Raw genomic sequence first — 27,718 nt, 5'->3', positions numbered from 1 at the left:
TTTGATTCAAAGCCATAAATTATAATTTAATACCAAGAACAATTTACAACAAAAACGCTGTATACAATAGCTAACACAAACAGGAGTCTGGCGGAGTAACTCCATACACATATTACTTGCAATAAAAAAAACATCTGAAAAGGCTCGATCTATAAGTTAGAACAGCGGAGCAATACCCTGAAGTAAAAAAACGTGGGTCAGCTGCAAACGTGTTAATAATCACAACCATACATCATTTCTGGTCCAGATCTGTCTCTATAACAGGTAAAGATCACTGTTCCATCAACTATACAAAATGATTCTTTTTTGTGTGCAACCACAACATGATGTAGTATGTGGCTGGATAGCCACACACACAAAAAAAGTTTTTTTTTTTGTCTTTTTCTTTAAAAGGGACAAAATGCAAGTTTTCACACTGCAGTGTAGGTAGCAGCACTACCAGAAAAGCTTGGAACAAATGGCTTGGCCAACTCAAACCAGCTCGCTCTGTTTTTTTTTGTGTTTTGTTTTTAATACAAGGGTATATGGGAGCACTGAAGGCAAACATTCGCCAAAATGTATATCCTCTATACAATCCAACATTTACATGTATGTAACAAATGTAAAATGTGTTAGCGACCTGTGGCCATGCTCTCACAGTCTATTCCCATATATAAAAATTCAAATGAATTTATATTTATATACATTAAATCAGGCTCACTTATAGTGCTACACATCAAACGTCAGTCACATCATCCTCAGTTTGAAGAACTTCCAATAACAAAAATTGGCAACCACATTTTTCCAGACATACTTTTTTGAATAAATCTCATTTAATATATTTTATTTACAATCAACACTGTTCCTAGTAGCAATTGCTTGTTTAAGTGTGTTCTGTGCGTGAACTTTAGACACAATAAGCTTCAAAACAAAATCTTGACCATTAAAACACATAATGATCCATGCTTCCTAACACCTGTCTAATGTACATTGGTTGCACAGGCACTTAAGTTAGAACTAAATAAGGGTCGGTGGTCAAAATCCCTATGGCATTTTGAATTTAAAAGAGGAGGGGGAACGGCGTCTCGTATTGGGGATTTTTGACTGTATCTTTAAGGTGTCACTGCTAAACCCAAAAGACAATGAGCAGCATGAGTCCACGGTTTATCCTTTCATTGAAAGAGCATGTGGTTTGTCCACTACTACAGACAGTGGTAGTAAACCATACAGGTATATTGAGTAAATAAGACAAATAATCCACGAATTGTAATGACTCCAGTAAACTGCGATGTTTGACCATTGTAATGAGATTTTTTTTCCCTTGGGTGAACATACAGTTGTAACAGCGAAAAAGTTCCATATATCAAATAATATTATAATCTCCGAATACTTTCATTTTTTTCTTGAATATAACACACAAGACTGACCAAACAATCCAATCATAACTCTTTACAGTACAGAAATGTTGCACTTAAAAAAAACCTTCAGCTTGTATACACGACTGTAAACTCTAGATACTTAATTAACCACATGTCAAATAGTAAGTGCCGACATAGAGTTCCATGCTGAATCCAAGAAAAGAAATTGTGGCATTACTTTCCTTTAAAAGGGCAGGGGGTTGATAATTGTTACAAATGGACTGGAAATATACAAACAGGCGTTTTTATTTTTGGAGCCTGGTAGGACTCTATACTGCAACAGGAACTAAATGGAGCCACATTCAGATCGCTAAAATTTTCTTAAATTTAATGAAACAAAATTGTACTGTGTCTTGGACACGTAAAAGATTTTTGCTTTCAGAAATATACCCACAATGTACTCCTCCCCCCCCCCCCCCCCCCCAAACATGTCAATATTAACGAGTTTTCAACAATGGATTTTTAAATTACAAGTGTGTATCATTTAATATAGGTCTGCAGTCCATCTTCCCCAAATTAAACGTCTTATGAGTTAACACTATAAGTGCGTTTCCAGCATTAAGTTTCAATTCTGTCAATAAAACCTTTCGTCTAACGTTTTAGTGGATTCAGTTTTAATTCTTGCAGAACATATTTACGTGATACACCGTATCTGATAAGAAGCAATGGTTATATCAAAATTATTAGTAGAGAATCACAGAGGAGACTGGTTTGAAACCAGGAAAAATACAAAACAGCTATAGATACATAGACACAGGACAATTTATAATAATTTGGAAAATGTTATTTTCTTTCCTCCTAATTTTGAGATTCTTGTTTAAATGCACTTATCTTTATATCGATATTTCTCAAAAGTTTACAAAATAAACCAAAATAAAAGACTAATTTCCTTTTGTTACAAAAATGATAAGTAGCAAGTTGTTCTGAACGACACAGGAGAGTTTTTGAATGCGTTTTTTTTTAAGTTCATGTACAGTCATTGAAATCCACAGTCCTTTATTTTTCTTCCCTCTCTTCATTTTTTTGTGTCACATAGGTAAACTTGTAACAGCCTTTTATTTCCTCCCTTACAGAAGGAATTTGCAAAATAATGTCACTTGCCTTTTTTGCCCTCCTATTTATTGAATCGACATGTAAGGCCAGTTGAAGCTGCTCCCGGATAGTAACATATCACGAATCAGGGTTTCTATGGGGGTTTTACCTACCAAACGGACGAAGAATAATTGCTCGATGACAGAAGATGAGACGGTGCGAAGAGAAGGGAGGCGAAGTAAAAGCTTCCCAAAGCGGGTCGGTTGGTTCGGATATTGGCTGCGAACATATTCCTCCAGAGCACATTGCGATTTCTCCTGTAAGCTTTCTATATGGGCCACATCAGACAAGCCACAAGCATCTTCATTAAGGAAATAGGGCACAAAGGAAGGAGTGAAAAAAGAAATATATTAGAAAAAAGTGTAGGATTAAATAAATTACACCCATACGTGCATGGGACCTTTAATTAGAGAGCATAGGTTATGACCTGACCTAGCTATTGCATCTTGCAATGCTCTAGACCCAGCCCAACAGACGCATATTATTATAGGCATCAAAGAAAAACACAATGCACAGATACAGCAACCATTCACAACCACATTTTACATAATACTTTTTGGTTTTCTTAACTTAAACCAGATTTAGCTATCTCTGGAGTGTAGTGTTAAACATTTATGCGTGTATATATATATATATATTTTCCCCCAACAGCGTGTAACACCAAAGTGCTCACCAAACAGTGAGTTTGCCTCGCTGCACACAAGGCCTGACATTTTGCAAATAGTAATAAATTAACTGCTATGGTAATGTCATCGATTGCTCTTGGTTGAGTAGGATCAAGTAGACTGAACAAACAAAATAAACCGCATAACATTTAAAAGTGTTTCCAAGTCGGTTAGTAATTCAAGTATAAAAAAAAGACTAAGAAAAATACTACTTCATAAAAACTGGCATGTGATAACTTAAAGCAAACACACAACACGTCACCCCCACTTAAGCTCAGTCGCCTGGATATTTTTTTTCCCTCTAACTAAATGTTCGCTTCTAATTTGATTAGTTTGGTTTAAAAAAAAAAGACGTTTTGGAAAAGCATCGTTTTTATGTGTGAAGTAATAATATAGAAAAGGAAGCGTGGGTCACGACCCAAGCACTGGAAAGGGTCCACAGAGTCCTCTGGATACCCAGATCACCCTAACACAACAAGGAAAGGATTGTGAACCGCTTTCCCACATAAACTGAAAATTCCTGTTTCCTGATATCAATCCCTGAAAGCTTTATACCAACCCCAGATGAATGATTGCGCTACTGTTAGAACTTAAATGCAGCAATTTCGCACACAATATGAAGGAGCATTCAACTCAATCTGTAATGCTTGCAAAATGGCAATATTATATTATATTTTAATCGCCATCCAGGTTTTCATTTGTACTTATTAATTTAAAAAAAAATCTTGGGATGGGTTTGCATGCGAAACGTTGGAAATTTTTAGTAACTGCCTTTGAGTGGTTAAATGTGTTTTTTTAAGTAATTGTTTTAATCATATTTTAAAACTTACATTATGCTAAAACACGAAGACTTTCCAGCCCTGTCTTTATTAATATAGGTGTTGTATAAAGGGTACATGACACTACACTGAGATCAGAGCTTAGTATTTGACTGCATGTTCATTCTGATCTGATATCATGGCTGTTCTGATTACAGATCAGCCATATTTTGGAATGAATATTTGCCTACCTGAAGTGAAGAGGACGATGGCCTTTAAGCAGCTGTACTCTGCCGAGTCGACGTGCAAAGCCTTGAGTTTCTCGACCTGCTCCTGGAAGATCCTTATGTGATCCATGAAGGCAACGACCCTGTCTGCAGACATAGGAGACGCGTGCAACCCGGCGGCGGCCAAGAGAGGAGCCACATGGAGAGGCATGGAGCACTGGGCAGCGTTCAGAACAAACAACTCGCTCCAGGTCAGCCTTAGCAGGGCTACCTGGTCTGTGATCTGAAGATCCGGGAAGAAAGGGATATTCCTCGCCCATTCCACGGCGCTGAAGAGCAGCCGAGCGGCCAGTTCACAAATGTTCTCAATGCCCATGATATTGTTCGGTTGCATGCACTGGCTGCCGTAGCGGGAGGTCGGGTAGGGCTCGGCCCGCAGTAACAGGGAGATATATCCCGATAAATAGGAATGGCAGTTGAGTGGGTCTCCGTTTGTCAAGGCGAACTGGCCAGGAGTCGGTTGTGTGGGTGGCATTCTTCCCCTCTGGACTGCTGCAGTGCGAAAAGAACAGACTACAGATATTGAAACCTGAATCTTACCACATTTTCAGACAGTTTGCATACAATACACACCCCTAACCATCTACAAACAACAATAGCTGGGGCATACCCTATATATATATTTTTTTTAAATTCCCACCGATTGTACAACATGAAGCTGTAGATTTTAAACCTAGCCTGCATATTTTAAACCGAACACTGCCTTGCCATTTTGCTATGTCATTTCTCTAAAGCGTGTAAAAACTGATTGAATATTTTACAACAATGGCTGATTTATTTTCCTATCTGGACTTTACTCTGTAAACTGCTGCAACTTGCACAGTACATTATTAACGCCCTCCTCTCTTTTCATGTGAAGTTTCATGTGTAACATAACACATTTTTTTTTCAAATTAGATTACAATCAAAGCACGCTTTCTACGGTCAATCTACATCTTACTATTTTCAAACACTCTCTCCCTCACACACAGTTTTCTCTCTCTCTCTCTCTCTCTGACACACTGAAATCAAGGGGGTGGGGGGGAAATCATTTACAAGAACACTTATAAGACTTTCTCAACCAGGGGGACTCTGCAAAGTACAGTCTCAGACATAGCAATTGATTTAAACTGGCATGCAGGAAGCAAGCTGCAACTTTGTAGAATTAACTCAGAGCAGTTCAAGCTTCTTTGCTGGGTGGGAGTGGGTGGGAGTGGGTGGGGGGGGGGGGGTGGCTGGTTAGAGTAGCTCAAACATTTGAAATAAATGAATTCTCAATACCTTCCCGTCTCATGCCGACTTTGAGGCATTTTTTCAGGCGACAGTACTGACACTGATTGCGGTGGTGTTGGTCTATGGGGCAGTTCCTGTTGGCACGACATGTGTACGTCAAGTTTCTGCGCACACTTCTCTTAAAGAAACTCTTGCAACCTTCGCAGGTGAACTGGCCGTAGTGTTTGCCGCTCGATTTGTCCCCGCACACCACACACTCGATATGCTGCTGCTGCTTTTCGCCTTGCTGCTGGTTCTGCTGGTTTGACTGGGCCGGGGTGCCTGGGGCTCCCGGCTGGCCTGGGGTCTGCGGGGTAAGGGGTGCTCCAGAAGGCGGTTGCGGTCCTTGCTGAGGCGGGGGTGGCTGTGTGCCTTGCGCTCCGGCCACGTCGTCCTGCGGGTCTCGCCACGTACTAACTACCATTGCCATATCTCGGGGCAAGAGTGTTATCAGACAAAAAAAAACCTGTCTTGTCTTTGAATCCGCAGATCAGGAAAATGAAGGAGGAAGAGTCGATTAGCTGACAGCAACAAAAAAAAATACAGAGAGGGAGGGAGAGAGAGGGAGAGGGAGAGAGAGAGAGAGAGAGTAGCAGTTCAAACCCGATCGGCAGAGAAGAGGCGAGTGTCGGGGGGCCAGGACCAGGGAAACACGCAGTCAGCCATTCAGGAAACCCATTAAAAAAAGGACGAAGGGGGATGAAAGGTTAAAGATTAAAAACAAAAAAAAAGGATCGACTCTTGAAGGCAGATGCACGATCCGGAGTAGAACTGCCCGAACATCAACTGATCATAAATTCTTCGCCGTACTGGTAGGAACTGCACAGACACACACACACATACACACACACACGAAGAGAGTCAACAACTCGCCAGCAGAGAGAGAGAGAGAGAGAGAGAGAAAAGAGACTACAAAAAAAAAGGAGTCGACGTCTTGGAAAAAAAAGGAGCTATAGAACCTCTCTCATGCAAGAGGAGGCAAAAATAAGGGGAGAGAGAGAGAATCAAACTGATCAAATATGCAAAAGGGGGTTGGAAGTGAATCCGATTTGAACGAGCGGGCTTGCGGAGTAATTTTTCTGAAAGGGGAAATCTGCGCGGATGGCTGTATATAGTGAACTTTGACACGACTATTGAAACTGACACGTTTCTATGGAGATGCTTTCCTTATATGGCGCTGCCGAGTGACGGAGCCAAGCGGCGGCTGCTGGCGACTGACAATCAAAGGCGACTGGTCAGAGCTTTAGGTTCGAGGGGCTGGGACATCTGGCCCGCCCCCTGCACCGCATTGGACAGGCACCTTACTTATTATCCAGCACGTCCTGACCGAGAACAAATTTACATTAGATCCATGCGCAGAGGTCTACTTCGAAAAAATAAGTTTTTTATTTCTCTTCCCACCAACCCCCCCCACCCACCCCAACTACCCCCCCCACACACACACACCCAATTTTTTTTTATTTTTTAATAAAATCAGAAATGATTTGGAGGGGGGTGGGGGAGAGATAGCTGAATGTTTTAAATATTGCTACCACAGATTAACCGAATATATATATTTACAGGTATTAAATAATCTAATAAAGAATATTAAACAGAAAGGCTCAGGGATGCCACAGCATTGAACAATCCCAATTAAAATTATTTATAAACGCGCCCTTCATGGAGGTGGAATCGTGCTATATGTGGAGCTAACTTGACATTAATAAAGAACCCACGGTATAGCTTGCAGGAGCAGAGCTATTATATATATGTATATATATATAAGTATGATTTTCCTAAGCTTCTATAGTAAGCATAGTCTCAAACACCAAAGCTCCCATCAATACCAGAAAACCACATTATTCGCAAATCGGTTTTGCCAAGGGCAAAAGTTGTTGTTGAAGAGGTAACATTGGCGGCGATGATTTTGCATTGATTGAGACATCCTGACGGGAGCTGTTGAAAGTGTGGCAAGGATTATAAGAGATTTTATGAAAGTATCCAAATAACATTAAGGACAACCATGTCAGAAATCAGCTACGGCTGGTTTATGAAGAATAATTGTTCCTTTACGTTGCAGAAGGTGTGTAGCCTGAGAAAAAACCATGAATGCTCGAGAGGGTCTCATTCATCTGATGAACCATTATTAATACGGATAAATATCATGTTTACTTTGAAATACTTAAAAGTGAAAACAGCTTTGAAGTGCGCGTATACTTAGCTGGATGCATAGAAACATACATAGACAGACAAACACATAGATGCATGCAGATAAATGAATAATTTCGCTTTAAATTTCCTGAACTATGTGGAAGAGCGGCGAACCTTTGGAGCCGAGCTGCCCCGATAATGCTTTCCCCTCCCTGTCCCTCTGTAATAATGGATTCGAATTCCCAGTGTCTTTATTTTGCAAGAAGGACAACTGTATTTATACCACATTACATTTAGTGGTCACTCGGGTTGGATGGGTTTAGTTTATTGGCAGCGCCACTAGAATTAACCAGGAAATGGACGCTTCAACGGGGCAAAATTGACAAATGTTATTATGTTCGTGAAGAATATACAGGTTCGGGTAAATTCAATGGTTTTGGAGACTCTGGTCGCATTGTGGGTTATATTTCATTGAAGGAATGGATGATTTGCGAAATTCTTCTAGTCTGCTAAATAAGTACATGTAACTGCACTAAGGTTTGGAGAGAAAAATAGCACGAATTTTATGATTGTAGGAAATTGCTAAGTGTTAACTCGCTGGCGCTGAGTTGCAAATGCACAGCATTTAACAATCTAAAAGGTACACTTTAGTCCACATTTTAGAGGAATCCTGTACATTTGCCAAGAAAATCTTGAAAATTAAAAGTACTTGTTACTGTTAATGTTCCAATATTTACACGCTGAAACGATGACTGCAAGGTTTACCAGTTAATTTATAAAATATGAAGTTATGAACATTCGAGGGAAACATTGCATTAAACAGGTGTTCAATTTGAGGTGCAGTGGGTAGCACTTTAAATACCATTACTCAGAAGAAAATTTCCCCTCTCTGCCCTTTTTTCCCACAAATCTGCTTGAACGTATGCACTACGTGGGAGCAATTTCTCAGCAATGTGTTTACAATTTAATAAAGTGATTTAAAACTATAACACACCAAAACCTGGTTACTTGGGGGTAAATAAATTCAATTTCGTCTTGATGCCCCCTTTGATGCAACACATATAAACCACGCTCACTCACATTAGCAAAGTCTGGACAAAATCTTCAGCTGGTATCTACAGCAATATATGTTGTAATCCACAAAATGCATGCATCTTTTCCAATGTAACAGTTTGTAAAAGGCCAGGGAAAAGAATAGTATGGGGTATTGGCATTCAACAGTCTAAAATGCAACGTGCGGTTAATTTCGAGAAAGATGAAGTGAATATCTTATGTTATTAATTAAACTAACGTGCCAGGATATCAGTGCTATCTGGCGAAGAGAGTATAGAGCCAACAGGCTTTTTAGAAAGGCACACAAAAGTTTGGATTTGATAGGTTTTAAGGAGCAGAATGCAATCACTGTTTCCTTTATTGCAAACGGACAGGTTGCACTTTGTAATAATTTCATAAGTAACTTTGAGTTGCTCAGTAACAAACCAGCCAGACAGTCAGAAGCCCGCCATTTAAATGTTTTTGAAGAGTGGAAGGGAAAGTATAGGATTTGGTAAATTGAATATTGTATTGGGTGCCAACCGTGGCATGGCTAGAGAAACCTATTTATAACTCGAACTGGTTGCCACTTACTTCCCAGTTGTTCTCTGATAACCAGCTAGATCTATTGAATTTGAGTTCCCTGTGATTTTGCCCTGTATATTTTCTCTCTCTCTCCCTCTCCCTCACTACACTGCAGCACGATGAATAGGGAAAGTGGTTCCCATTGTGTCCCGGTGATCTCAAAGTCATTGCAGTTTTTAAGCGGTGACTTGTGGCACTTTGATAACCGCCGGGAGCTGTCAGTGCAGCGGGCTTCTGAAAAATTTACAGTGCTAAATCGCAGCATATGCTGGAGAATTTGTCAAAATCTTGTACAGTATCTGGCTGCCACCTAGCGTATGGAGTGTCGCTGTAGAACTCCAGAGGAGGAAAAGGCAATTCAAAGGGATCGCGGCGCCTCCTCGCTCACAACGCGTCCTTTATACCCCGAAAAAAAAAACTTCTGCACCCTTAATGTGATTAATTCTTTAGGATTTTTCTCTAATTGACTCGGACGTTGCTGAGCGGGACTGCTGATCTCCGTCGCTTTGTTTATTTTATCCAGATCTGCCTGGACGCTTGCTTGACTTAGGTGGCTGGCGTTTGTCTTCTTTCTGAACCAACCGATTGGTAACAGACTTGTTTTCTTTTTCTCTCTCTAAAGCGATTCTCTTAACGCAGTCAAGCCAAATCGGCTGCTCCTTTTCCCTATAAATAAATGTGTTTCTCCCCCCCACCCCAACCCCCCCACCTCCTCACCTCATCATCAGATGCGAATCTAGATAAAAGTGGTGAGTACCAATTTCTAATACCCAGTTCAAATTAAAAATCTGTTGATTGTAGCAAAGATTATTTCCTTATTTACGGCGAATCGGTGTTTTATTATTTTTTTAGAAGTTTTTTAAAATGAGTTCGCCAGGGATACCTAATGTTGTAAATCAAAGCACAGCAATTTAGCAATGAATGTAGAGGGTGGTGGTGGGGTGGGTTGGTTGGTGGGGTGGGGGGGGGGACAAATATAATTCATTGAGACACAGGGGCAAAGAGGCTTCTTTGAGTTTCTGCGCACACAACTGGCAACCCGTTTCAGAGAGATTCGAAGTCTCCTTTATTTCTAAGTTGGTGAATTTGTATTATTTCTGGTCGTTCTGTTGTCTAACGCTAATATTGCACGGCGGGCGATAACTGCGACCCACTCGCTGTTCGATAGAGTGTCCGACGGGTGATCGCTATTACACTGGGAGAAACACATACAATTACCCGGAACCGTAAGGGCTGTGCACTGGATTATCAAAATAATCAGAACAAAAGCACGAGCTTGAGATTTAATGTCATTTTTTTTTTAAAAAAACTAAAATGAATTAAAGCAAAGAATTTATCTGTTTTAACGGATATTGAATATGCTCCGAAGTAGAGCATGTATTGTAATTCAAAACCTGCTGGATGTCAAAATAATATAGATTAATTAATAAATACAGGTGTTTAAGAACGATTATGTCTTGATCAAGAAAAGCGTATCTTCCCTCGACTAAGTAAAACAGATATATTTATTAAAAACATACCAAACATCATTGCTTGCAATTGTCTTTGTTCAGTGTCCGAAATTATTTGCGTCGTGATGGGTTCGAGTCTCCTCTCTGGACACAGGAAGTTGTGAATCTTGGCGGAACTGAGTTGGAAACTACTGAGTGAGATGAATCTCCTTTTTTTTCTGGCAGGTGAACTGAAGGAGGGCTTGTCTCCTCCTCACCTGATCTATTTGTCTATTGAAGAGAATCATTCATTCCATCGACCGTCATCTGTTTGCGCGACCGATAGTGTAAACTGATAAAAAAAAAAGGCTAGCCTTTGGCGAAAAGCGAGAGGCTTGCATAAATATTCAGAAACAAGGGAAGTACTTTCGATTTGCAATTTAACTTTCGCCCCATCTCTCGGTAAACTTTCCAGGGCTGGTGTTGCGGCTGTTCTGGTAAAAGTGCAACTGGAGCTCGACACCCCCGAAGCGATGAGCAGTGTTTGCTCTAAGCAATTTTTGCTCTTTTGCTGCGATCAGTTCCACAGCTTTTACTAAAATGCCCAATAAATCTTTTTAGTCTCCCTCTCTCTCTCTCTTTTTAGGGGCGGCGTTGGAAGACCAAAAGTACAGAAAATAGTTTAGAGCTTTCAAACCAGAAATGCTTTGCCACTAAGTTAGTTTAGCAAGGGCAGGGGGAGAGAGGAATAATTGAATTAAAACCCATCTACCCTCTCCCTAAATACTACCTGATTTGTGTGGTTGCTGGAGTTTACAGAACTTTTTTGTCCAAGTTAATTTTCTTGTATTTTTACTTCTTCTATAAACTTGGTTCAACCTCAGAGTTACAAAGGTGATGATTTCCTCCAACGCTTAACCGCCGCCTACCCCATCAACGCCCTGTAGATGAGCTTATATTACTTTGAGGTTTTGAGATGAATTGTTGATACAGAGTGTGGTTTGTGCCAGGGTAAAATTATCTGCGCGTTCTCGAAAGGGTATCTGTAGCTTGTGGAGAATCCCTCAGCTTCAGGCCTTTGTCTTGGCAGAGTTGAGAGGGGATTGTGTGTGAATCGTGTGAAAAGGACGGCCAGGGTCGCTTCAGATCGATTTTTATTTGTCCGCTCTGTCTTTTCGGATCAGCGCGCTTCAATGGACACATAGGCGCTCTTTCAAGAGAAAAATCTTGTGCAACATTTCTGGCCTGATTGCAGCTAAATACTGCTCACCGTCCGGATTCTGGGGTAGGAATCTGTCGCAATTAAATCATTAAGTATATGTGCACTTCCGAATCTTGCCAGTATTAGCCGCTCCACTACTTTTCCGTACAACCATTTCTAATGGCACAATAGGTAAGAGAACCAAAACATGATATAGACACTTCTACTGGCACTATATACATATATATATATAAATAAAACGCGCCGTTTGTCCAGCAGCGATTTCTTGCTGCTTTTGTGTTTTATAAAGAGCAAATTTGCAAGTAAAATGGCCAAATGAGGGAGAGAGATTTAAAGTGCATTTGAACATTAGCCACACCTATGTATATATAAAGCCCTATTTTAATTGATAATGATACTAAGCTAACTGGATATTTTCTAGGTGTTTAATATCTGCAGGCTAACCTCAGCCATATACCCATGCATTTTCTCAAAAAGGCTTGGCGTGGTTAAATTGTGAGGACGCTGCTTAACAAGAAGTCACTTCCACGAAAAACCGTCTCCTCTTGGTTTCAATTTTTAAAAAAAAATATCAGATGGAGAAATACACTTTAAAGTTAGCTGGGGCGAAGTCCAGTGGCGTATCCTTAACGTGTAAGCAAATAATATTGTGATCTAATTGAGAAGGAATAGAAGGAACTTACAGATCAAATGTAATGCTAGCACCCTGGACTTGCCAATGTAAAAAAAAAAGTTAACACTGCAGCGTTGTATTTCAAAATGAAATGTCTCCTTGATTTCAAACTTCACTTTTAGCAAGCGTCCCCATTCAAATAATTGTCGATGTGCGAACTCAACTGCTCCTCTGGGCTTCAATGCTGGTAAATAGAATTAATACCGCTTTAAAAAGAAAACGAGATATAGGAATGTATGGTATTGTTGGAGATAAGCACAACTCATGGATTGCAGGACATGCTGTCTTGTGAATGCATGGCACTACAAAAATGCAGGTTAGCATCAATGCTTGTGCTGGATAAAGCTATTAAGTGGTTATGTACGGTCTAGCCTTAATAAGAGTCACCCAGTTATATGAATGGAAAGTTGATGATAACAAGACAACTAGCTTATTAACAATCGTGTCGGATTAAAGGGATACTGGGCGTGACTCAGGGGTTGAGTCAAGAAGAAATTGATCTTAACAGAAGAGCAGGAATAGAGAGTAAAGAAACGAGAAGGTCTAGAAAGGTACACCATGGAGACAGTAGTTGTCTACAGATTACAGCACGCCGCCTATTGGGTCCTGTATTGATTGGGAGGGAAGCTGAAGATGTCACCAGACCAAATATTTACTGATCACACACAAATAACACGGGCATATCGATTGTGTTTTTTTCGCTGGTGAGCAGAGAGCAAAGGGGTAAATCATTGTGTGTAAAGAGAGAGGTTTTAAGGGCATGTTTCAGATGTGGGGATAACAGAATGAAAAGAGGTGCGAAAATCGATAGGCACTGATTAGGAGGTGATTTCTGACAGTGGGGAAAGTGTCATGTTAAGGATAAAAAAAAAGCAGCTGTCATATAAACTTAGGGAAAAGGAACAGAGGGAGAGAGCGAGGATAGGAGATATCCGTGTAAGCTTCAGTGCCGTGAATATCATTTGCCATTTGGCTGAAGTGTAAATATAAAAAAGAAAAGCAAAGCGTGCAAAAAAATAATGGGCGTTACATCCCCCTATATGAACACAGTATATCTATACATTCCAATGCATATACACAGATAAATACCAAGTGTCATAACATTGATGTAAATAGATACACTTTTTTATATAAAAAAAAGCACGATGCCGAAGCAAAGCTGCATATTAACATTTTAAATAAATTAAGCTTCTATCTATATTTAGCTATAAAACTGCATAGAAGCGAAAAGGCAAACCGCATCCCGAGGTATCTGGGAAAGTCTAATTAGCGATTTGTAGAGTGTCATCTCCTGTTTTGCACTCCGTGGAGATAAACTGAGAGCTGCAGGTGGAGAGGATGATAGTGATAGAGAGCGAGAGAGAGAGAGAGAGAGGGGGAATGCGTTCACCCTCACCTTCCAGCAAAAATTCCGCACTCCAAGCCCAAGATGGGCGCCTCTGACCCCCAGGCCTCACGGTGCTGCCCTGATTAACCCATACCGGCCCAAGATATAGCAAAGGTTAACCAGGCTAATGAACACGTAAAACAAATCTGATGGAGTTTGAAGGTGAGGCGGAAAGATTTAGAGTAGACGAGAGTGATGTTAGAAATTCATTGGTGTTTCTTTGGCTAGAGAGTAGAGAAATGTGGATAGTTCTCTTGTGATAAACTTCTCTGAGGTATGATCTATCTAATGCGAAGATATCAGAAAATAGAGGATTAAATGACAAGATTAGTTTAAAACTGGATAGAGATCGGGGCTATTAGAATTTCAGAAATAACTTATAGTGTTTGAGTTCTTGTGAAATCCCAGGTTATTAATTCTGCTGATTTTTAGTTGGGTGATTTTTGTAATTAATGCTTGTACAAGAGATTCCTCTTGCCTTTCCCTACATATTACCCGTTTGCACACCGATTAAAATTAAGAATCCGCGCATTTTGCGACCCAACACACAGATAACAATTGGCAGCACGTAGATTTCTTACTCCCAAGTCCATTTTGAACGCCTTCTTCAGCTGGCCAAACTTGAGACGCACTTTGCATTCGCTCACGTTACACGATAAATGATGTTGAAAGGTAGCGAGGCAATGAGATCGATACCCACAGACTCGAGAAACAAACAATAAACAAGAGCTGTCAACAGGGGGTGTCAGAAAGATGATTTGCGGCGGAAAAAGTGAAAGTTTGGTTAACAAAGTGATGGATATTGTGAGGACTGAGTATAGGGTTAGAAGCGGAGAGCAAATAGAATTTAATAAAGGCATTTGTGTAGTGAATGTATGTCCAGCCTGTTCCTGTCTGGACAATGGGAGCACACATTTTTATTTGAGGCTCCAAGAATTCAACTTTTCAGGAAAAAAACCCCACTACGAAAAGCTGTTTTTTTTTTTAACTTTGGTAGTTGCTTCCAGACTGCTGCAGACACGATTTGTGTTACCGATGTAAACCAATTTGTCACTGTCCGCTTTAATTATTGGGGAAACGCCAGGGTTCTTGCAGCCTTTTTCTCTTAATATATTGTTTGAAGGTTTTTACTCGCGTCCCCGGGTAGCCTTCCACCACACAACTCCACACATCATCTGATTTCGGGGATCTCTCACACGACATTCCCTGAGCCCAAGTTTGTTCTAAACGTGGGCTCAAGCCTCGATAAAACATCACAGCAAATGACCAGCCTCTCTCCCCCCCCCCACATCTCCAACCCCAAACTCAGCAAGGCCGCCGGAATATCGGTGCGAAATTAGCTTTGCATCACTCCCCCCTCCTATTTATTGCTCACTCGATAGGAGTTTCCCTTGTTTGCAACTGGTTCCAATTCAAGTTTAACATAGCTGAGCATTTTATGGCTTATTTTGAAATATGTTTATTTTGTTGTGTGTTAAAGATGATTAGATACACTAGCCGCTTATTTTTTAATTCGGTTTTACTAATAATTAACGGTTCTGGGTTTAAAACCAAAGTACCATATTGTTTATTCAAGGTGTGGGAAGCATTACACGGTACCCCATTTCCCCTGCTGTCTGTCTTGTCTTCCCCTGTGAGCAGTCAGTTCAGTGTCCGTTTTAAGTTTCATTAATCATCGACTTGGGTGCTGCCTGAACTTTTAGGATTCTTTTATTGTTTTTACATTTCTTCCATAAACACTTTGTTGTTCATTTAAAGGTGTAGGTTCCATGCGCTTTCCCCCCCCCCCCACCACCCTTCCCCTTCTCTATCTGTCTCTGTGCCCTCAGGGCCAATCTGAGAACATGCAGCCAGTAGATTGCTTTCAGAGGCAGGTTCTGCGATGATGGATTGCCATGTCAATTTAACCGGCGAAGGATTAATTTGTTTCAATGATTTCTCTTTAGGCAGAACGCCAGCATTTTTCTATCTCTTCCTTTCCCCTTCCCTCTCCTCTTTACAACCAAAGTAGATGTAGTTTGTAAGGGTGATAATAGTAAGAGATAAGTTTGACTCTGCCATGGCGTGACATTGCAATAGGGTTACACAGTGATTTTCTATCTCCGTAAAATGACTGCTAGCTATCTGATCAGAACTTTACAATCAAATTTATTATGTCTGTGGGTGCTTGTTTATAATTCACTACAAAAGATTTTCTGTAAACCACCTTTTCTTAACACTATTTAAATGCCAAATGCAAAATCAGTGAACTTAAAGTTTTGTATATGCTTTTGATCTTCAACTTGTTTTCGAATAAGTATTTAATCAGAGGCGATTCTGGACATTACATGACACAGGATGAACAAACCGAAACAATATACTGATCCAGGCAAATTTATCAAGCCCCAATTCTGCTCTTTTAAAAGATAGTGGCCTAAATGCCCTGTTATCTAATACGGCTGGCTAGGAGCTAGCCCCCACCCACAGCCCCCTTATCCTTCCCTAGTGCAAGCAACTTGATTACTTGATTCCATTGCACACAATCACTTGCTGAAATTTTGCTGCTTCCTAATTATTTCAGCTAATGAGTTGGTATTCTAGCTGCTCATAAACGGACTAGTTGATCAATAAAACTCCATAAGGCATAATAGCTAAGTTTTGTTTCTGTATTTTCTATAATGTTGTGCACATCACATGACCCAACCTGAAGTGCCCCCTCCCCTCTGATTGGCATTTACATTACACATAACATTTCCGTGTAAGATATTAAAGTATTGATCAATTCGAATTAAATAGATTTGGGTATTCGATTTTATTTCTGCTCTTACTGGAGCTGCACAGGCGGAGTAACTCAAGCTGGAAGCTCCCTTCTGCCCTTCTAGATGACTATTTAGATGTTAGCAGATCATATGGCACAAATAGCTGTAGACTCCTATCGAAAACTTGGTGAAGAAGATTAATAGGACTCGTCAGAGCTATGAAAGCACAGCTTTGCAGTAAATTTATGCTCCAGGAAGATAAATTGCTGATGAAGATTTTAGTTATCAAACATCTCCAGTCCTCGGATACTAGATTTAATTAGTATTTTTTTCCCTCTCCAAAACCTGAAATTATGTTGCGCAGAAATCAGCTTCGTCAGATAATTAAAGCATGTCTGTTTCAAACGGAGCTACTTTTGATTTCTTTTTTTCGGGCAAACCTTGCATTTATGTCGAATGGATAAACAGCCTCCCCCCCCATTCTGCGTGGCTTTATTTGAAATATTATGCTTACCCTTTAATTCTAAGCCAGCATTATTCAAATCGCTGATTTATGATCAATAGCAGCCGACAGAAATGTGTGTATTATTTAACTACCTCCTTCTCCAGTGATGGAAATAGCTGTAAGGAGAAAATATAACATATCCTTCATGCCAGGAGTTTAGGGACCACAATAAAAGCCGGCGGTAAAGTGTGTAATAGAATAATAACTTTGCATATGCATTGTAAGATTCGGTGCTTTCACAGAAGTGCCTGTCACCTTACGCACAGCTCCTCCATCACAGCGGTTCACTAGAGTACCTGTCTCAGAAGTTGCAGTTCAGGTCTGGATCAAATTTCCTGAACGTTAAGCATTTTGATATTGCAAAACAATTAGAATGACCAGAGATTGCCATGTGAAATTTGAAGGGGGGCGCTGCAGGCGTAAGTCTAAGGACAATGTATGACTTGCGAGAGGAAAAAAAGTTCTTTAAATGTATCTGTGTTGTGAATTTAGCTGATAGCATTGATTCCCTGACAGATAGTGAACCGGATCTGAGATCCATTAGAAACTGCTGCTTTAAGATCCGTTTGCTCAACTCCCCAACCTTGCAGCAAGCTCCACAACTGTGGACTTGGCAAGTGAATAGAACAGAGAGAGAAAAAAAACTAAACATGCAAAGTTAAACTGCAGTTGGATTTAGAGCATCATTTCACCTCGAAACATTTATGCGCCTTTCACGTATTGGGATTGGTCACAAATAAAAGCAATTGTGTCTCATCTGTTTGGATTAGTGATTAAAATGGGAAATGTGATATATTGTGCGAGTGTGGAGCTTTATTTCTTATTAGAAAGTCTTGAATAAATGCAATTTGTATTGCTAAGATTTTGGCAAAGAATGCAATATAACAGAGAAGGATTACTTAACAGTACAGTACTCGAATTCATTATACACAAATCTAGGACTTCATTGCGAATTCGACATTGAATGCAGCTTTTTCTCCCAAATATCATTTTGACCATGGTTAATTTAAAGCTGGAAAATACGCCTTTCCTCCCTACCAATTAATTCACGAGTCTATTATGACCTGCGCTGGAAAGAAGCGAATGCATTTGGCAAGAGTGATGAATGTTTTAGCTTTATTAAAATATTAAAAATTGGTAACATATTCTTTATAGAGCAGACTTGCTTCGCAGGACCCGACCAACCACAGTGCACTTTGTCTTCACTTGAACTGAAAATGTAAAATGTTGTCAGAAGCATATGCAATAACAATACTTTGTTTTAAAGTGACAGTTTTTATAGCATTGTTATACTAAAGGTAGAGGAAAACGCATTGTACTCGGTTTTATAAAGATAATCGTCTGCCAATTTACAGCACACTTCAAATTAATATTTAAGAATATGGGTGTGCATGAGTTGCAAATTGTAAAATGTAGTGCAAAATTGTTGAATTCAAATTATGGATCCCACAGTCACATTTTTACACACATCTCTTTTTAACAGGTGTAAGGCAATAGCTCCAGACTTAGATCAATGAGGTTGCCTAAAGGGAGGCAGAAAACTCAAGAAAGGTGTCCCATGCGTGTTTTATGCAGCGTTATCGTAATAAAACATTTATCTTCGCAGTTAACCTATAATGAACCATTATACTTTGAGATGATGAAATCGACTACAAAATAAATATTTCTTTATTTTCTTTTTAGGATTGCATGCCCGATTTCCCGAAGAAGAGGAACCATTGTAAACTGCACAGTGCCTGGCTAAAATGCCAACTGTATTTTCCTTGAGACCCTGGTTTTAATCTAATTAATTAAATCTGACTGTAGTCTGATTATTTCAGAAACCAGGCAACGTATTTCCAGCACTTTAACAATCGACTTCCTGTCCCATCTCAGAGTCTCTGACCAACTTGAGTCAATTTGGATACAGTAATGAAATTGGCTATAGTCCATAAACTGACCCATTTTCTCACATAAAGCATTAGAGAATATCACACCTGTGAAATTTCTTTCCATTCTTATCTAGGCAAGGTGGGGTCAATGTCAATCTGTCACTAGAGGCAGAAGATTCAATATGTGCTCCTCTTAAATTGTTGAACTTCAGTTAGGAAATCTCACTCATGGGATAATCTAATTATTATGCAATCCTTTTTACATCTGCAAGGCATGTGTTTAACCACAGTAACTGTTATAGCACTGCTGAATTTAAAGTTGTTTAACTTGTCCCTATTCATAGACCAAATTACAAGCCTAGTACATCCCTGGCTATATCTCACTGCATACATCTGTAAAACCAATGAATGTTAACATTGCAATTGAATTTCCCATATTCATTAATGTGTGAAATAACAGGTTTGTTTACACTCAGCATGCAAAGAAGAGGATGATTATTGTCAAATATTAATTTATTTAGAAAAGTAAAATAAAGCACAAATCATGAAATAGTTAAACTACTTATAAACCTGCACCTTTATAACCTGCAATGTTGTTTGGATAATAGTGCAGCATCTCGTGCAAAAAAAAGGAATGTTTTAATTTCAAACAAAAATCCTTTCCAGCTAAAGCATATATAAAGGTTATGTAGGAGGGAAGTGTGAAATAACAAGTTATCTGTATATGATTGGAAGCCATGAAAAAAGTTTGGTCTTAACCAAATTGAAAGATGCTCCATTGTTGTGCAATTTTTGAACAGTGCAATACAGCCTGGGACCAGCAGCATGTGTTAAGAAAAAAGCCTATTCTGTGTAACCACTGATCATAATATTGTAACACTTTGATTTAAGTTGCATATCTTATACTTTGCAGTTTTGAATACCCTTGAAGACGAGTACATCAGTAATCAGCCTGCTCTTCATGAATGTTTCTCCCAGGATTCCATTAGGAGCAAAGCTAAGTGAAGAGATATCATTTGATATTTCATTGAAAAAACACCTTTGTTCATGGTATAATCAGTAATTAAAATGATAGTTTAAGCACACCTCATTTCTGCTGAGATTTCTTATGCAATGGATATTCTGAACATTTCAACTATTATTCAGAAACCTATGTGATTTTGCTGTTCAATATACATTATCAAAAATAATTATCTTGAACAGTTTTATAAAAGATAGGGACGGCTTTATTACAGTAAGTTTGAACAAGTTTCTATCTCTATAGATCAGTGAAATCTTTTAAAATTCTTAATGATGACACATAATTCAATGCATCCATGTATATACCTTGACATATTGTGGAATGTAAATAGTTGCCATCATTGTTGGAGAAAGGAGTAGTGAATATCAAAGAAAATGTTTGGGCTTTTAAACACAAGCAACATTTTGAATGTTCAGCATTGACTTCAATTCAGCTGGGTTTGCCTATTCATTTTACCAGATGCTCCAGTGTGTGTTTCTGGGGCTTCTTGTTGTCCCTCAGTTTGTTCAACACGTTATCTTTGATGTCATTCATTTCTTTTGTACTTTTTGTACACCATGGAATCATCAAATGATATGTCTCAGACATATCATTGAACATATCTTTGAACGTACTTTTGACCTCAGTCTCAGTTCCTTTCCTTGTTTCTTACCCAAACATTTACAATGTCCATTGTCCCAAAGTAATGGTCATCACATTCACCATGGTAAAGACCCCTAAAGAGGCCCCTGGGAAATATACTCTCCAGTTATTTTCTGGCCATGAAATACAAAATTTTAGCTCATGTAACAATTTTCCATTTCAGGAACCAATGTCAGCACCAATGCTCAGTGTGTTATGATAGGGAAGATAGATTCCCACAGTCTTCCCAATAATGTGCTTCAGGACCCGGTTTAGAAGAGCACTTCCAATTACACCAGCATGATGTTTTCTCACTTTCCTTTGGCCTCTCTTAACAATTTTATGGCAATAGTTATAAGTTTTGACAGTTTTGATTTCTGGGCCCATGTCCACTCAGGGTCAGGCTAATGTGTTTTTCACATAGGACTTCCACAACATTATATAGTGCCTTGAAAATAATAAACAACCCAAAGCACTTTGCAGGAATGTTATCAGATAAAATTTAGTGCCAAGCCATGTAGACCTATTAGGACGGGTGACCAAAAAGCTTGGCTGGTTTTAAAGGAGGACAGAGAGAGGTGGTGAGGCCATGAGGTTTAGGGGCAGAATTCCAGAGTTTAGTACCCAGGCAGTTGGAAGCACAACTGCTAATGATGGCTACCAATGTCTTATCAACATCAGATCACAATTAGTACTTAAAATGAAAAAGAATCAATTCCACCACATTAACCTTGCAATATTCCTATATACTGGAGGTAGTAAATTATCATTGAATGTTAAAATTCAAAGTGCCGTATTAAGGATAACCACAGTAAACTGCCAGAGGAGAGAAAGCACAAGGCATATTTACAGTATTCCTGTTTTAGGTTGTCAGATTACTGCTGCAATCTTCAAACAGCTAAGATAAAGAATGAACATCAGTTAACCATCATGCCTTTAAGCAATTAAATTTTCATATGCAATTGTCTACACGACTGAGATATTTCAAAAAAACAATGTGATAATGTATTGAGTCTGAAGGGCTTGTTTGGCAAATGTTCCAGACAATTTGAGTTCTAACACAAACAAACTAATTTGATTGTTTAAGGGTATTAGATGCTGGCTTATTTAAGCCTCCTGCAGTTCTTTTGCGTTATGAGCACTGGATTCCTTTGTAGCTTGGAACTTTCGAGCTATGTTGGATGGATACTGTATTGTGAAACTGCAATCAAAATATTTAGTTAACAAAGACTTAGCTGTATGTTAACAGGTTTCCAGTACCATGCATTTTCAAAATAGTCGCAATTCTAGTGTTCAGCAAGACCCATAAAGCTGATGAACTAATCAGGGTAAGAATTGAAGTTAAAAGAATCACACAAAGCTCAAAACATCATCAGATAAAACTATGAGCATAAAACAATCTGACTTTTTGTTCCATGCTCACTGTCACAGAAAATTAGAAGCCATGGGAATAAATTCTCCAGTTGCCAAGCTAGCCAGCAACAACCCAGTGCATTAGAAGCTAATGTGATATTGCATTATTGCATTACCTTTTCAGGAATCATATGTGGTAAAGGCAGATAAACATGCATTCTATAAATGTTCCTCCACACAAGTAGCTTTGAGCTGCAATGTTATTTCATTCATAATATTTCAAATTGTGCATTCTTTTGCTGTTGGTTGCAAGTTGTCTTTTTTAGAAGCTGTTGTTTTGATGCAGCAATGATTTACTTCCCTGCATTTTTCTGAAAATGTTAAAGTATGAATGTATACAGATGGGAACTCATGACCTGGTAAAGGAAATTTGTCTTCATAACTATAATGGACAAAATGGTTTAGATAATATGTTTTAAGCCACAGCTAAATCATTTGTGGTTTCCTTAGTTCTTAGCTATATATCTTAGCAGTCCCTGTGCAGATCACAGACTCAGTCAGTTTGGATACACCCTAAATCAAACGTAAATCTTTATTTATGGTGAAAGAATTTTTATAGCACTAATTGCCTGGTTTTATTTAAGAATATGATGTACAAAAGTAGTTGTCTCTTGGTTCATTTTTTTTCTCTCAAGTTTAGCCACAGAATACTGGACACAATAGAAGTTACCAGGAAATAAAAATATCTTCACAAGTATTCAAAAAAGATGAAAGATTGTTTGAGCTTGTAGATCTAATCTGAAGCAGCTCCATTCTAATGAGGAGTTCAGGGATTCAGAACCAATGGCCATTGGTTTCAAGCATTCTAGAATTTATGCTTGCTGGTACTTCCAGACAAGTTTCTGAAAAGCCCATAGACTGCACCAGAATTACTGTGTACAAAATAATCAATATTTAATACAAAATATGAATATGATTATGCCAGTATATGTATAAGTAAATGATGCCTCTTGCACTTATCTGGAAACCAGAAAATTAATTCATTAGATATTCTGCAGCTTTTTCATTAGGCTAACATTACTTGAATTTGTTCAAGTGTTTATTTTCAACTGCTTTAAATTGAAGCAAATAAGTTCTTTGGACCTTTCTGGTTTCCAGGGTTCTCAACAATCCTGGATTGCTCTGGAGTCTTTAGGAATGAAATATTCATCTCCATGAATCCAGGGAGAAAAACCATTGAAGTGTTAAAAACGTGTGTATTTTTCACTTCTGTTTATTAGCCAGAAAAAGGGCTTGTTTTTAAAGAAAGCTGTTTAACTGAGTGGGGTGGTTAGAGGCAGGAGATTATGTGATGAACGCTGCAGATCCTTCAGGAATACACCCAACCAGAGTTGGCAAACCTACATGTCTCTGTGCATTCATTTGTCAGTGCTTCTGTGGTTCAGTTATTAGGTTGATGGGGAAAATCTTAATCCAGGAACAAGAACGGAGGAAAAGGGTGTTGCTGTTTCTTTATTTCTTTCTAAGGTATTTTTGGATGGATCGCTGGGTAACACCAAGCAATGCAGAATTCTGTAAATACTGTTTGAAAAGCTGATCAAGAAACACAAATAAATAAATGGAGAAAAATGTGTATGCACCGGTAGTCAATGTAAGACAGCATTTGGGATCAATTAACCAAATGGAATGTTAAAGTTTCTTGTTTACACATTCCTTCCCTTGATCTGTGGTTATAGTCACAGAACAGTCCAAGGTCTGAGGACAGAGACCAGCAAAGTCAGAATTCAGTAAATCATCCCTAAATTTATAACGGGCTGTAAAAAGGAAAGAAAGCATTAGCCTCAAATAGTTATTTAAGTTCTATCTAAAATAATTACTTTAGATAATAATATTATCTAAAATATTAGGTAATAACATTTTGGGAAAAGGCGTAACTAATAGAGCAATGGTTAAATTATATTTCTTATTCAAACTTTATTATGAAGTTTGTCTCTAAAAAACTGTCTCCTAACCTCAAATTTACCTTAATCAGAAGGGATGAATGTTTCTTTTCTCTTAGAGTTTGAAGTGAAATGACCGGTCAGTTGCAATCTACATGAATTGGCTGTAAGTCCACAGCACAAACTGTTCTCTGATCTGGTACAATTGCTTTAATCTGTTTATTAGAAAGACTATGATGACAAACTGTGTAGGAGATGCAAAAAGCATGTTAATATTCAATGTGTGTGTGTGTGTGTGTGATCTAAGTGCACTGTCATAACAATACAGAAAGAGTTGCCAATTGCATTTAGTTCATTTTATATGTTTCTTGGTTGTGCTAGACGCTGTTACCATGTGCAAAGTGAAAACATTTCAGTTCTGCAATACTGTCAATCCTTGCGTTGATGAGCACAAATGCATGAAAACATAGAATTTTAGAATATAGAGTAACCTCTGCAATAAGACCTTGCGCATGATTTCAGAATACATGGAGATGAATTTATGGGCTGCCCTGCTCACATGGATAATATTTATGTTTACTGAAAGCAAGCCTATTAAAATGGAAAGTCCTCCAGCAAGAAAACTAGTGCCCTTTTCAAACATCAATTTACAGTCATGTTAAAGAATGTTTAAAAAAATAAAATTTATAACCAGCATGTTGAAGACCATTAGCAATAATATGTATTCACTGTTGGAATGTTTAAACAGCCATGTAGTTAAAGGGATTGTGTGGATGGGTTCAGATGTCCGCTTAAGTGAGACTGTCCTTTATTTGATGTTATTGATAATTGCTAGTCCATGCCTAACAAGGTCAGAGCTATTATACAAATGTTACAAAGTAATTAAATAGCCAATAATTCAAATAATATAGGCCCAGGTCTTCCGGTCTCTGGATAGTCAGCGACCAGGCACACCAAGGATGATGCATTACAGGACCTCTCAAAAGTCTCAACGAAAGGACTCTTGGGAATTGCCTGGGAGGTTTGAACTTCTGAAGGGCAATTCTCCTGCTCCCCAGGATCCTCCAAAAAAGTCTCCAACTTTAAGTTAGAGTCGGGGACTTCGGACAGTTCCACAATATTTATCTGGGTAGTTACCCAGGAAATGTTAAACAGAAAAAAACCTAGCCCAACACCTGGGTAATGATACAACCAACCACCCCAGTCATTCACACTGAACACTGCCCCCACCCGACTACCTCCCTGACTCCCTGACATCCGCCCCCCACAAACCAACCTGACTACCCCCCGACCACCTGACTCCCCGACCCAACCTGACTAGCCCCCATCTCCTGACTCTCCCATGTGCCCCAACTCCCCCTGACCCAACCTGACTAGCTCCCGACCCAACCTGACCAGCACCCAACCTGACCCAACTCCACCGACCTGACCCAACTCACCCACCTGCCACCCTGCCCAATTCACCCACTTCACCCAACCACCACCCTGCCACCCTACCCACCTGCCAGCCTACCCCCTTGCCCACTCTACCCCTTACCCATTTATCTCACCCACCATACCCCCTTACCTACTTGCCTTGCACATTTACGTTCTCTCCGTAGCTGTTTTCAAAGTGGCTTTGGGACATTTAAACCCTTTACATACTGAAATATGGCAGCTTGTGCTGTAAACTGGTGCCCTGGTTTGTGTGTGGATTCTCCGCGGTGCTCTCTACAAGGTTTGCTGCATTGGCTCAGGTGCGAAGGATCCTCCATTGGAAGGTGACTTAGAATAATCGGAGGCAGGTAAGAATGCATTTTGTTTTTGTCTGATCTGGGTTGGAAATAAGGTTTCCAATCCTGATAGAAGATCTGGGCCACAGAGTATTTGCATCTCATTTCTATGACTGCTCTCAATGGTGCTGTTACATTTGTGTTATATTGCAATAGTAGCTTTTCCTTTTCCCCAAAAGAATAAATTAATCCAAAATGTTTACTCATTGCATTATTTTTTACACAGGATCCAGTACAGCTCACAATTTTTTCCTGTATGCTTTCCAGATTAAAAATTGACATCAAGTTTCAAACATGCACAGAGATGGGTTTTCTTCTGCTAAGTTTCAGGGAAGGTCAATCACTCAATTTTGTGACATAAGAAATCCTCTGTTATCAAAAGTACTGCACTGGCTCCGCAAGATTAATTTTACTGCATAAATGGGGGGAGATTAAAAATTATACTCCAATAAATTACAGCTATCTATGGCACATATATACATGTGCAAGTTGCATTGATCTCTTTCCTTCAGCCATTGTACAAATTTAATTAAAACAATTGTATCACAGTGTTTCCTCTTATTCGTTCCTGGGATGTGGGCATCGCTGGCAAGGCCAGCATTTATTGCTTATCCCTAGCTGGCCTTGAGAAGGTGGTGGTGGGCCGCATTCTTGAACCGCTGCAGCCCATGTGGCATAGGTACACCCACAGAGCTGTTAGGGAGGGAGTTCCAGCAGCAGTAAAGGAACGGCAACATAGTTCAAAGTCAGGATGGCTTGCGACTGGTGCAACAACAGAGGAAGGACATTCATGTGTCTCATGCCCCTGTCCTGGTAGGTCTGCTCAACAGGAGGATAAAAATTTTATCAAAAAGTTGCTTTTCAGAAGGTTTTACTTAACCTCAAAACATGTTCAGCCTACACACAATATATGATGAGAGTGATATATAAACACAAAAAATTTCTCTCAGTAAATCAAGCAAATCCACTTCTTGTGTCCTGGCCAACAAAATTCAAATAAAATATCATTAATTCATAGGAAAGGCTATGGCTTATAAGATTCAACCATAAGGAAAATCCTCTATTCTTGGACAAACGTATTGAGAATTGAGTGTAGCCATACCATTACAATCCTTTGAGTGGTAGTATTGATAGCACAGGAATGAAGTAATGGGAGAGTTTTAACATGGGTGAGTGGGTAGGATTGCGTGAGGGTAGATGGTTAACAAAAATTCTGAGAGTGTTGGAAGCTGGCTCCAAACTGTCGACTTCTAGTTTTTACTGAGGCAGGACAAGTGACAGGCAGCCAACCCGTTCTCAGGAGGTGGTTTGGCATTTTAAATATGTTAATCAGCCTGAAAACCAAGGATTTAGCCAGCTTTGCAGCTTTAACTATGGATGGCCACGTTCCCTGGGCCTTGGAAACTTGACAGCAGCAGTGAAGTGAGGACAGACTCAAGAAGAAAGTAAGCACCACCAACATACTCCTTATAGACCAGGAGGAGCAGGCATGCTTCCTCCCTGCACCCCAATCTCCCCTGTACAAGCTCCCCTTCCCTCTACACTGGATCTCAAGGATCAGACCCACTCCTCCCCCAGTCAGTGATTGGGCCCCACTTCAGTGCTGGGCCTAGATAGTCCTCCAGTCTCTTGCTGCCTGACTGAAATTCTGGGTGGGGAACCTATTGGGGCCACAAGTTGCAAGGCATGGAGTTAAAAAAGCACGTGGGGAAACCCAGGTTTCCTGGGCCCTCATGCACTACCTGGTGAAAGTAAAGGTGGACATGTATAAGATAAGACACATAGGAAGGGGAAAATGGTCAACATGCATACCTCATGAATGATGTTGAAGTAGCTAAAGATGAAATAGATGTAGGACTTTATAAAACTTTATACTAAATGTGCCCAGTCATTGCAAAGCAGTATTAATTGTATAACCCAAAACATTGGATCACAATTCAAAGGAAATCATGATCAACCTGTACAGGGCTCTGACCAGATCAGCTGCG

The 27,718-nt window shown here is 39.5% G+C and overlaps 1 protein-coding gene and 1 long non-coding RNA gene across 5 annotated transcripts; one reads left to right on the top strand and one right to left on the bottom strand.

The window, feature by feature from the left end:
- nr2f2 (nuclear receptor subfamily 2, group F, member 2) lies at positions 1 to 11,121 on the bottom strand. 4 transcript variants are annotated; one of them, XM_078530404.1, is made up of 3 exons: positions 10,718 to 11,121; positions 4,164 to 4,691; positions 1 to 2,790 (listed from the first exon to the last, which is right to left on the bottom strand). In XM_078530404.1, exons 1-3 carry the CDS (start codon positions 10,725 to 10,727, stop codon positions 2,516 to 2,518), a joined length of 813 nt encoding a protein of 270 aa, XP_078386530.1. In that variant the 5' UTR covers positions 10,728 to 11,121; the 3' UTR covers positions 1 to 2,515. The 4 variants fall into 4 exon arrangements, with proteins under 4 accessions (XP_078386530.1, XP_078386528.1, XP_078386529.1 ...); XM_078530402.1 differs by lacking the exon at positions 10,718 to 11,121 and adding an exon at positions 5,460 to 6,763 and having other exon boundaries at positions 4,164 to 4,712; XM_078530403.1 differs by lacking the exon at positions 10,718 to 11,121 and adding an exon at positions 5,460 to 6,761.
- On the top strand, positions 10,750 to 24,330 carry LOC144668396 (uncharacterized). The gene is made up of 3 exons (XR_013573488.1): positions 10,750 to 10,843; positions 18,636 to 18,703; positions 18,836 to 24,330. It is a non-coding gene; the product is annotated as an uncharacterized LOC144668396 (long non-coding RNA).
- The last annotated feature ends 3,388 nt before the right edge of the window (positions 24,331 to 27,718 follow it).

This window comes from Cetorhinus maximus, chromosome 26 (assembly GCF_964194155.1).
Source record: "Cetorhinus maximus chromosome 26, sCetMax3.hap1.1, whole genome shotgun sequence".
Taxonomy (NCBI): Eukaryota; Metazoa; Chordata; class Chondrichthyes; order Lamniformes; family Cetorhinidae; genus Cetorhinus; species Cetorhinus maximus.
Note: the sequence above shows the minus strand (reverse complement) of the source record. Positions and strands in the feature narration are given on the sequence as shown.